At 52.5% G+C, this 11,014-nt stretch overlaps 1 protein-coding gene across 2 annotated transcripts in view; it reads left to right on the top strand.

Moving 5' to 3' along the window:
• The first annotated feature begins 5,401 nt into the window (after window positions 1-5,401).
• Window positions 5,402-11,014, top strand: part of CPNE5 (copine 5) — a 96,034-nt gene continuing 90,421 nt past the window's right edge. The window contains exon 1 of one of the 2 annotated variants that reach the window (XM_003789149.2): window positions 5,402-6,111. In XM_003789149.2, coding sequence (XP_003789197.1) covers window positions 6,017-6,111 — 95 coding nt within the window. In that variant the 5' untranslated portion in view covers window positions 5,402-6,016. The remainder of the gene's footprint in view (window positions 6,112-11,014) is intronic. The other variant, XM_023512854.1, reaches the window with a different exon arrangement.

The following is an 11,014-nucleotide window of genomic DNA, read 5'->3' as shown; positions in this document are numbered from 1 at the left end:
CCATCATTGTTGTTTGGCGGGCCCAGGCTGGGGATTCGAACCCGTCACCTTAGGTGTATGTGGCTGGCGCCTTAGCCACTTGAGCCACAGGCGCCAAGCCAACACCCTCACTTTCAAAAGCATGAGTGGCTGGAAGGGAGAGGAGGGCAAGAGAAGTGAGAGAGGGATCCAGAGCCCACTGGGCTGCAGACAGATGCTGGGGCAGGGCTGGGTGGAGTGGTATATCCTAGGAGCAGAAGAGCCCTGGGGCTTCTTTTTGTCCAGATGAAACATGGGCTGAGCGGTCACAGCGATGTGGGGGGAGGCAGGAGAGAGGGGAAGCATAGGGACTCTGGGTTAGATGATGGGGCATTTGGTGGGGAGGCTGCCACCCTTCCAGGGGGAATGACAGAGTAGAAGCATGGAGTGTCCCATGGCTGGGTGGCTGGCTTCTCGACTCTTCCTCTACCCCAGCAGAACATGGCTTCTCACCACACCTCCTGAGGCAGGACTTCACTGCCTGTGGGCATCTGGCCTCACTGTTAGTGGGATTTCTTATCAAGGGAAGCATTGGGTGACCTTGAGTCCATCACCCCCTCCTCTCGAAGCTTTTCAGTAGAAGAAGGGGTTTAACCTAAATGGTCTCCACCTAAGCCCCTTCTAGGATTTCTATTAATGGATGGAATCAGATGCTGCATCTCCCCAGCCTCTTTATTGCTATGGTGGTTTCAAGTTCCTGTCATGCCCTCCTAACTTTCCTTCTGTCCCTGGGGCTGCCATGTACAGCAGTGCAAGGTGTTTACTGTATAAAGGCACCCAGACAGGAGGGTAGGTGGGAGCTCAAAACCCGCCCACACTCAGCCCAAAAAGCCGCATACCCTACCTGCCTCAAGGTTGCATTTACTCAGAGTAAAAAGAATGCCTTTTTCCTAGTTTGTTCTAAAGTGCAGTATGGGCACCCCTCCTCCCCCATCCCAGGCACTTGCCCATTTCCACTCTTCATGCCCTTTTCTCCTCCATCCCCATCCTCAGCATTTACAAGATGTGGCTAGAGAGGGGAGGAGGGACAGCAGCTGCCTCTTCTGTGAGGAGCTCTGCCTCCTAAACCAGTGGTGCTTTTCCTCTCCTTATCAATGCTGTGAGTAGCCTCTTGAAATTGCTCTGCCGTCATTAACACCGTGGATTAGGTCAGATGAGAGCGTGTTTGCAGTCTTGGATGGCAAAGGCAAAACGCTGACGCTTATTATTCCGGATCTTCTGGGCATGGCCCATTCCGTGCTTGTAGTTCCTAATCAGAGAGATGAGCGGCAGTTACGTGGTTGGTGGGCCAGGGCCATGGTTGGTTCTAATTTGGCTGCCAGGCCCAGACAGCATGTCTGCAGCACCTGCTGGCTCACCCACTGGCTGGACATCATGGATGACCATGGTTACTCAGAACTATCATAGTTCTCAAAGGAGAAATAATCCCTCCAAGGGCAACATCTGTCTGGGGCTGCTTTCGAACCATTAGCAATTCATCTGAGAAGAGACTGGGAGGATTTTTTTCTCCTGGGCCTGATCAGCAAGTTTTATGTTCTGGGGCTCACCCCCTGGCCTCATATTCTACATACAGCTGTCCTGTGCTCCAGCTGCACTATGGTCCCCATTCACAGATCTCTGGCCCTCAGTCTCTGGTCGGTGCCCTGCCCCATCCTGCCCCTTTACTTTAGTGTGCTCCAGTTCCCCACATCCCACTGCCACCTCCTGCATTTCTTTGCCTGGAGCTTTCTCTGGCTTCCAGAACCTGCACTGCCACTCTGTGCTGATCAGGCCAAAAGTGCCAGGAAATCAACACCTCCAGAAGCAGCTCCCAGCCACTGCCCTGATGACTGGAAGAAGCGCTGTAAAGATCCCAGCACCCTTGCCTCTCTGATGGCAAAGTTTAAGGTATGTTTACAGTCTCCCAGAGTTCTTTGGTGAGAGTGAGGCCTGTTGTCCCCCAGCAATAACTGGCTTGATAAAGCACATTATATTAGCTCCTTTCCTTCCCTATCTCACCTCCACATTCCCCACAGGGTATCTCCTTATCCTTCTGTAGTGTCCCCTCCAAAATTTATGTGTTGAAACTTAATTGCCAATGTAACAATACTATGAAGTGGGGCCTTTAGGAGGCTCTGCAAAGGGGCCCACGGGAGCTAGTGAGGCCCCCTTTTGGCCTTCGACCTTCTGATATGGGAGGATGCAGTGTTTGCTTCTCTGGAAGATGCAGCAACAAGGTGCCATCTTGGAAGCAGAGACATCATACTTGCTGGCACTTTGATCTTAGACATCTCGGCCTCTAGCACTGTGAGAAATAAATTTTTTCTGTAAATAACTCAGTCTAGAGTATTTTGTTACAACAATAGTAACATACTAAGACATCTCCCAAACAACCTACTCACATTCAAATCTTTGTCTCAGGATCTGCTTCTGAGGGAAACTAAGACTGTGGTCCCCGCCCCTGGGCCATGTACTGATACTGGTCTATGGCCTGTTAGGAACCAAGCCACACAGCAGGAGGTGAGCAGTCAGGGACCAAAGTGAAACTTTGTCTGTCACTGTCTCCCATCACTCCCAGATGGGACTGTCTAGTTGTAGGAAAACAAGCTCAGGGCTCCCACTCGTTCCGCATTATGGTGACTTATGTAATTATTTCATTATATATTACAATGTAATAATAATAGAAATAAAGTACATAATAAATGTAATGCACTTGACTCATCCCCAAACCACTCCCCCTCCACCCCATCTGTGTAAAAATAGTCTTCAATGAAACCAGTCCCTGGTGCGGAAACGGTTGGGAACCACTGAACCAAGACATCATCTCCAATGTCTATCTCAGTGTCAGCTCCTTCTTGCAGTTTTCCCTGACCTGCCCTTGTTCCCACTCCTAGGGCAGAATGGTTGGTTATTCTTCTCTGTTTTGGAGCCCTTTATACCTCCTTAATGCATACCTCAAGGTGCCCTGTGGTCTAGCTCACATGGGGCCCTACTGGCCTGGGAACTCTTTGGGGATAGACACTATGTCTTTTCACCCTTTTATTCTCCGAGCCTAGAAGAGTGCCTGGCACAGAGCAGGTGCCCAAAATAGGTTTTTTTTTTTTTTTTTGCCAAAGATAACAGCAATGAAAATGCAATAACTAAGGGGAATGGAATGATACAAACATGCCCCTACATCTTTCAAGAAAGAGCCCCTGGGGCTGCTATTCCAAAATTTGTCACTTTGCAAAATTACTTGGTTAGAACTTCAGTCTCACTACTCACCTGCTCAACGAGCTGCAATGGCTCCTTATTGTTGTGCTCTCCAACAGGGCCTTATTTCACTGGTGACTTTCTATCACCTGGCCCTACCCTAAGAGGCAGTCAAGCCTCTTGCTCAGAGTCAAGCTTGTTCTCAGCTGCCTGGCTTCTTCACTCTGCCAGTTCCCAATTGGCTAATCATGGGCAAGTTATTTAGCTTCTTTGGACCCTAGCTTTATTATTTATTAAATATAGATAATAATCCATTCCCATAGATTTTGAGAATTTAAAATCATGCATGGCCCTTGTGAACCTATGACAAACCACTAAATTGTACACTTTAAAATGGCAATTTTATGGTACATGAATAGTAGTTCAAAAAAATTAAGTATGAACAGGTGCAGTGGGAGCACTTGAAGTTCCAGCTACAGGGAGACTGCAGGAGGATCTTTTAAGGCCAGGAGTTCCAGGCTGTGAGCTATGGTCCTGCCTGTGAATAGCCTAGGCAACACAGGGAGAATCGGTCTCTTAAAAAAAAAATTAAGCATAGTGTCTAGTTCAGATCTTTGAATAAAACAGTGGTGATCATTGTTATCAACAAGGTTTCTCAAGTGCCAGGCATGCAGCAGGTGCTTAGTAAATACTCATGGAATGAATGGAGAACATATTCCACAAGTATGTTTTATTTAAGTATTGTCTACACTAGGTGGGTGGTGGGGAATGTAGAGATTCTAAGTCCAGTTCTGTATCCCATAGAAAGGAAGACTGAGTTATTCTCCGTGGAGGGAGGGCTCCATGGAGGGAGGGTCAGACCAAACATGACCCAGCTATGCCCCACTGCCTGAGGAGTTCCAGCCTCTGCCTGAGTGTCCCATGGGGCAGAACCAAACCCAGCTGATCCTGAGCCATGGGTAAATGGTCTCAGGCCAAGTTATGTCTCCTTCCTTTTAACTATCTTTGACTCTGGCTGTACCTGATGTTCTGGGAATTGGCTTCAAACAGAATATGGATGACCCTCTTATGGTCCTGCAGCCACAGGTGAGGCCCAGAGGGTGTGGCTCTTCTCCAGCTAGTTGCAGGTTCTTGGCCACCTGGCCAAAGCACAGCCTGCGTTGAACTGGAGGCTCCATCTCAGCAAAGCTTAGGCTAAGGTTGAGGAGGGGCTGCGGGTGGATTTTCTGCAGACAAGTCTAACGCCTGGGTGCGTGTGCAGCCTCATGGAAATGCCTCATGGCAGCAACCACCGGTCCAGAAGTGTGAGGCCAGAGTGAGGTGGGGGCCGCCAGGGTGTTGGGTGGGAAGGGGGCTGCTTGAAAGATGCTTCAACTGTCCCCTAGCTCCCTGAGACTCTCCCCTGGATCCTAGGGCAGGCCCTGGAACCCTGGCACACAGCAAAGCCTCGCTCTACTCAGAGCTGGAGTTACAGAAGCCCAAAGAGCTAGGGCCGCTCCTCCAGTCTGGTGGCAGAAGCTTCTAGACCTGGAGGCTGGCTTAGCTGTGTGGTCACGACTGGCGGGGGAAGGGGAGGGCGCTGGCTCTTGGTTTAGGAGGCCGACTCGGTGAGGCAGGGCCGGCGGGAACCAGAGGCGGGAAGGGAGAAGCGCCCACGCACCGCACCGACTCTGCCCCGCCAAGAGGCCATCACTGAGAAACCATGATGCTCCCTCCTGGCACTAGGGTCTCCTCCACGCACCTCTCGATATGGGGATGTAGAGTCTGTTTCTAGACGGAAACCTGGTCCCAGGTGGGGCGCACACTCAGCAGAGACCCTCCTCCCCAATCCCGTGGGGGATTTTTTGGACGCTTCCCTCCCACTCCAGCCCTGTACCCGCCCTGCATACGTAGACCCTTCCAAACAAGCGTCCCTTGGTTCACACAACCCTCCCTTCCCGGGTAAGGAGACCCCCCAATGGGAGGTGGGGTAGCGGGCGCACGCAAAAGACGCCCGCGACAGGGACCATCTCTGGCTGTCACCCTCCACGTCCCCAGCATCTGAAGCCGCGTCCCCATGCCCGCCACGCACATACACACACTCACACGCTCACACACGCTCGCACTGCGCGCAGACCCCGCCCGCGGCCCCGCCCCGGCCCCTGCGGGCGCCCCCTCCGGCGCTGGCGGGTCCGCACACAGCCCACCCCGGGTGGCGGGAGGCGGCGTCTTCGGGCAGATTTGATTTTCCCGCAGCCCGGGCACCCCGGAGCCGGAGCCCAAGCCTGGCAAGTGGCGCTTGCAACCGCGTCTCAACCCCGCTGCCGCCCGCGCCGAGACCCAGCGAAAGGCGGCGCAGCCCAGGCGCTCCGGGCTCCGCGCTGTCCGCGCCCCGCCACCCCCGCCGCCTGCGCCCCATCCGGCCCCTCCAGTCCCCCAGGCTCCTCTCCCGGTCTCCCGTAGCCCCTCTACCCCGGCCCACGGCTGCACGCACGCCCCTTTCTCTGTTCCCCTCTCCACGACTCTGCGCGTTCCTCCCAGCACCCTCTCCCCGCGCCCCTCTCTGCCTCTCCCCGCTGCGCCCCAGCTTCCCGGGCTCTTTGCCCCTCCCGCTGGGCCCCTAGCCTCTTTGCGGCGTCACCCGAGCCCCCTCTTGGATTCGCTGCCCCCGCTCCCTCCGCCCTCTTCCCTCTCTCACTTCCCACGCCCCCTCTTCGAGCTCCTCTCTCCTCCCCTTGCCGCCCAGCCCTGGCTCTGGAGTTGGGGGAGAGCCCAGGGCTCCAGCCGCTCTGGAGGAGGCGTGAATCGCGCAGGGATTGACTAATTTGGGGTGGGGGTGCGGTGGGCGATGGAGCAGCCCGAGGACATGGCGTCGCTGAGCGAGTTCGACTCCTTGGCGGGCAGCATCCCGGCCACCAAGGTGGAGATCACCGTGTCCTGCAGGTGAGCCGCCCGCTGGATGGGTCCCCCCTGCCCCGCCCCTGAATCCGGAGCCCCACAGCTCTTGCCGCTTGGAAGCTCTATCTCCGCGCGCCCCCTTCCCACGGTGTCCTCTCCTCCAAGAAGCGCTCCTGCCTGTCGGCCAGGAGCCCCTGCCCAGCTGCGGGGGGCGACGGCAAAATGGCAAGCCAGGCTGGGGTCATATCCCAGAAAGTTTGCACTTCAGATTGTTGCTTCGAAGAGGCAGGAAGATACAGGAACGGGGGTCCAGACACCTGAGTAGGGAGAGGGAGGTGGTGAAAGGCTACACCAGGGTCTCCCCTTCGGCTTCGTAGATCAACCCCTCCCCAAACAGAGAAGTCAGTGATTTGCCCCATCCATCCCAGACTCCCTCCTGTGCCTTCCTCTCTTATGCTTCCTCTTCTTTGCCCCAGCATCCTTTCCCTCTCCTCCCTCACCCACCCACTGTCCTAGACCCCAGGATTCTAAAGCTTTCCTTCCCCTCCAAAAACGACAAAATCAACTCTTGGAAAAGAATCAGATTGAATCAGTCATACTGAGGCGTGGATAAATGATAACAACTTAAAGAGGCACCATTTAAAAAAACGATAACTTGGGTCCAAAATCTTAAGCCAAAGGAATAGAACACTGTGAGATTTTAGAGCCCAGCAGGGAAGGAGGAGGAAGTATTTGGGGGGTTACCACCCCCAAATCCTCATGTCACATAGGGTTAGGCGGGGTTGACTTCTCTAAGGGCTGGATCTCCCCCCAGGTTCCACCAGCTGAGGGGAAGGCTGCCCTGGGCAGTAAGAGGGTTTGGGTGGCAAAGGGGAGATTCTTGCCTAGTGCAGTCACTCTGTGACTGGCCTAGGATCCCTGCCTCATTAGGACTATGAGGGGCACTATGGCCCAGGCATAGCCCCCCTTGAGGTTCTCCCAGAGATGCCAAGCCCCCTGACCCAAATAACTGACAGCATATCCGGAGTTCTGGCTGGTCCTCCTTTGAAATCACCCACCACATCCTCTTTTTTTTTTTTTTTTTAGACAGAGCCTCAAGCTGTCCCCCTGGGTAGAGTGCCATGGCATTACAGCTCACAGCAACCTCCAACTCCTGGGCTCAAGCGAGTCTCCTGCCTCCGCCTCCCAAGTAGCTGGGACCACAGGCGCCGGCCACAACGCCTGGCTATTTTTTGGTTGCAGCCGTCATTGTTGTTTGGCGGGTCCGGGCTGGGGATTCGAACCCGCCACCTTAGGTGTACGTGGCTGGCGCCTTAGCCGGTTGAGCTATAGGCGCCGAGCCCACATCCTCTTCTAAATCACTCATTGGTCACCCCTCACAAAGGAGTGACCTCGTCCCCCGTCTCCAGCCCTGTATTACAAAATTGTGGCATTAGGGAGGAGTAAGTAGAGCCAGATAATCTGGACAAAGGCATGAAAGAGGGAGGGATTCAGGAGCATTTTCTCTTGAAGACTTGTGGGTGAGTGGGAGTGAGGGCTAGTGTGATCAAATATAGCTGCCCCCTGAGCCAGGCCCTCCACAGGGCTTCTGTGATAGCTCCCAGTGTCTCCCCTGGTCCCACACCCCATGCTGTCAGAATCATCTCTGAGCACCATTTGCACCTTGCCAGTGCCATTTGCATCTTGCTGTTACTCTGCTAGGGGATTCTTGATGTCCTATTAGCTCCGGTCTCCCCTCCTCAGCCATCGGCAGCTAACACAGCCCACCCTCCGTTCTGCACACACAGCCCTGCTCCTGGTGCTCCCTCCCAGCCTTCAATCATACCTGTCATCTTCTGAGTTGTCTCGGAATCCTTCCCACCTCTGAGCTTCTGAACAGCCTGTTCCCTGTCCAGATTTCACTCTTCTTTCAGCTCTGCCACTTTGTGTCCCCCTATCCCGAAAGGCCTGGCTTCATGCTCCCCACTCTCACATCCTATCACCCATGAGACACACAGCTCCATTTTTTTGAGACAGAGTCTCACTTTGTCACCCTTGGTAGAGGGCCATGCTGTCATAGCTCAAGCGATTCTCTTGCCTCAGCCTCCCAAATAGCTGGGATTTAGGCTCCCACCACAACACTTGGCTGTTTTTCTTAGAGATGGGGTCTTGTTCTTGCTCAGGCCGGTCTTGAACCCTTGAGCTCAGGTAATCCATCCATCTCAGCCTCCCAGAGTGCTAGGATTACAGGCATGAACCACGCGCCCGACTTCCAGTTCCATCTACTGTCTGTGTGTTCCCTAGGCCCCTGAGTACTCTGCCTGCCCCACGGGTCATTTGTATACTGAGGACTAAACCTCTTAAGACTCTTAGGTGTGTAGACTTGACTTCATCCCTCCTCTGCCAAAGCATTTCAGGGATTCCCAGCCTGAATCAGACTCACAAACCCACTCCTCCAGTGGAGAGAAAAGGCAGGTGACATTGTGGTTTGGGAATTAAGCTTCTTAAAATGGCACCTCTGCTTCATCACTTGGGGGCAAACTCTTAGCCTTAGTTTGCTCTATTTGTCAAGTAGAAACGATAAGCAATATGTACTCATAGAGAAACCTCTTTGCCAAGGTAGCTCATATGCCTAGAATGGTGCCTGGCAGCAGTGGGAGAGGGGGAGGCACTGAGCCCTAGCACACTACTTTGCAGTTGCTTGGCACACAATAGGTGTTTAATACATAGCAACCCTAAGGCAGTAGCACTTGGTCCCTCTTGTTTGCTCTGTGGAAGTAGAGGTGTGTCCAAAGGACTCAAACCTCTTACACAAGAAGTACCTTGGGATGCATCTGAGTTCTTAGAGGATGTGGTTCTGGGGCCAAGCCTGGCTTCCATTCCCTTGCAGGGAACATGATCCATCAGCCTGAGGAGGGTCTAACCTGGGGCCTGCTCCTGTTCTCCAAGGAAGCCCAAGGGTAGAGAAGTGGGTTTTCATGGAGAGGGATGTACAGGGAGGAGTCACTTGGAATAGAATGGAGGTGAGAAGGTAATCTGAGTGGTCTTGAAATTGTAGATTGTTCTCTTTGCCCCACTCAGGTGCTATTATTTAGGTTCTAGAACAGAACGGGGTCAGGGGTATGAGAAGGAGGAGGGAAAAAAAGAGGAGAGGAAGATGAGGGTGGGGAGGAGGGAGAGAGGCACAGAGTGACTTTCTCTAGCATATTGTTTGTGACCAGTTAACAGAAGTCAAGTCCTTCTCTCCTATACTCTGTGGTCAGTGCTATAGGGCCTTAGGAGTGAAGGCTATGTAATGCTCCTGCCCTGAGCATCTAGGTGACACCTTCTGGTAGGAAGGGTATATAGTAGGGCAGACAGAGGGGCTGGTGGGGCGAGAAGTCTAAGGGGTTTCAGGATGAGCAACTGGGGTGCAGGGAGCAAGCGTTTCACAGGGCCAGCATTTCAGGGAAGATTATGAGTTGCCATCTCTGGCTCTCAAGAATGCTAGTTTCCAGTTCCCTTCTCCCTCTGTTCTTTATGAAGGGTCCTACCACCCACTGCAACCCCAGAAGCCCTACCACCCATGCCTATCCTAGGTACTCCTAGGTGAGCAGAGCTGCCTGGTATAGGGGCATATCTGAGTCAGAGCAGAGGACCACCATGGCGGCCCAGCTGAGTCTGCTGAAGGCAGATGACAATATGGGATGGACATGTTCAAGTGGAGTATGTCATGGGCTAGTCTATAGTTTACTCCCTAACAATTATTTTTACCAATCTTGGTTAACTTCAGAGCTGAAGATTAAAAAGTCTCTTTTGTGTGACACAGTGGTTAGACTCTGAGCTCTGGCATCTGTCTCCTTAGGTTTGAATCCCAGCCCTGTTCCAGTGACCATGGGTAAAATACCTAAGTTGTCTGTGCTTCAGTTTCCCTATCGGTACAGCAAGCATGATCCTTACAAGTAAGGAGGATTCAATGGATTAATCCATGAATAGTGATTGATATCAATTATTTGATACCTGGAAGTAAATAAAGATCTGTGTCTATACTTGGGTCCCAGGTTTGTATGAAAAAGAAGATGAGAATGTGAAGATCTGATAGGTATAGAGATTCTTTTTTTTGAGACAGAGCCTCAAGCTGTTGCCCTGGGTAGAGTGCTATGGCATCACAGCTCACGGCAACCTCCAACTTCTGGGCTCAAGCAAGTCTCCTGCCTCAGGCTCCCAAGTAGCTGGGACTACAGGTGCCCGCCACAATGCCTGGCTATTTTTTGGTTGCAGCTATCGTTGTTTGGCAGCCCCAGCTGGATTCAGACCCTCCAGCTCAGGTGTATGTGGTTGGTGCCTTAGCCGCTTGAGCCACAGGTGCCAAGTCAGGTATAGAGATTCTTAGAAGTTGTTCTGGGAATGAGTAAGGCAGGTGGTTTACGGAACTTGATATCAGCAGACATTGTAGAAAATATGACTTTAGACCAGGTATAGTGTCACGCCTGTAATCCCAGAACTTTGGGAGGCTAAAGTGGGAGGATCACTTGAGACCAGGAATTCGAGACCAACTTGGGCAACATAGCAATACCCTCATCTCTACAAAAAATTTTAAAAAGTATTTGGGAGTGGTGGCAGGTACCTATAATTCTAGCAACTGGGAGGCTGAGGCAGGAGGATTGCTTGAGCCCAAGAGTTTGAGGCTAAAGTCAGCTATGATTGTGTTATTTCACTATAGCCTGGACAACAGAACAAGACCCTGTATCCAAGAAGAAAGAAAGAAAGGAAAAGAGAGAGAAAAAAAAGAAAAGAAAAGAAAGAAAAAAGAGGATAAAGGCTTGGTACCTGTAGCATAGTGGTTAGGGCTCTAGCCACATACACCGAGGCTGGTGGATTCAAACCAGCCCAGGCCAGCTAAGCAATAATGGCAACTCCAACAAAAAATAGCCTGGCATTGCGGCGGGCACCTGTAGTCCCAGCTACTTGGGAGGCTGAGGCAAGAGAA

Source organism: Otolemur garnettii, unplaced genomic scaffold (genome assembly GCF_000181295.1).
Source record: "Otolemur garnettii isolate 467f Iridium unplaced genomic scaffold, OtoGar3 scaffold00031, whole genome shotgun sequence".
NCBI lineage: Eukaryota > Metazoa > Chordata > Mammalia > Primates > Galagidae > Otolemur > Otolemur garnettii.
This window is presented reverse-complemented; position numbering and strand designations above follow the sequence as displayed.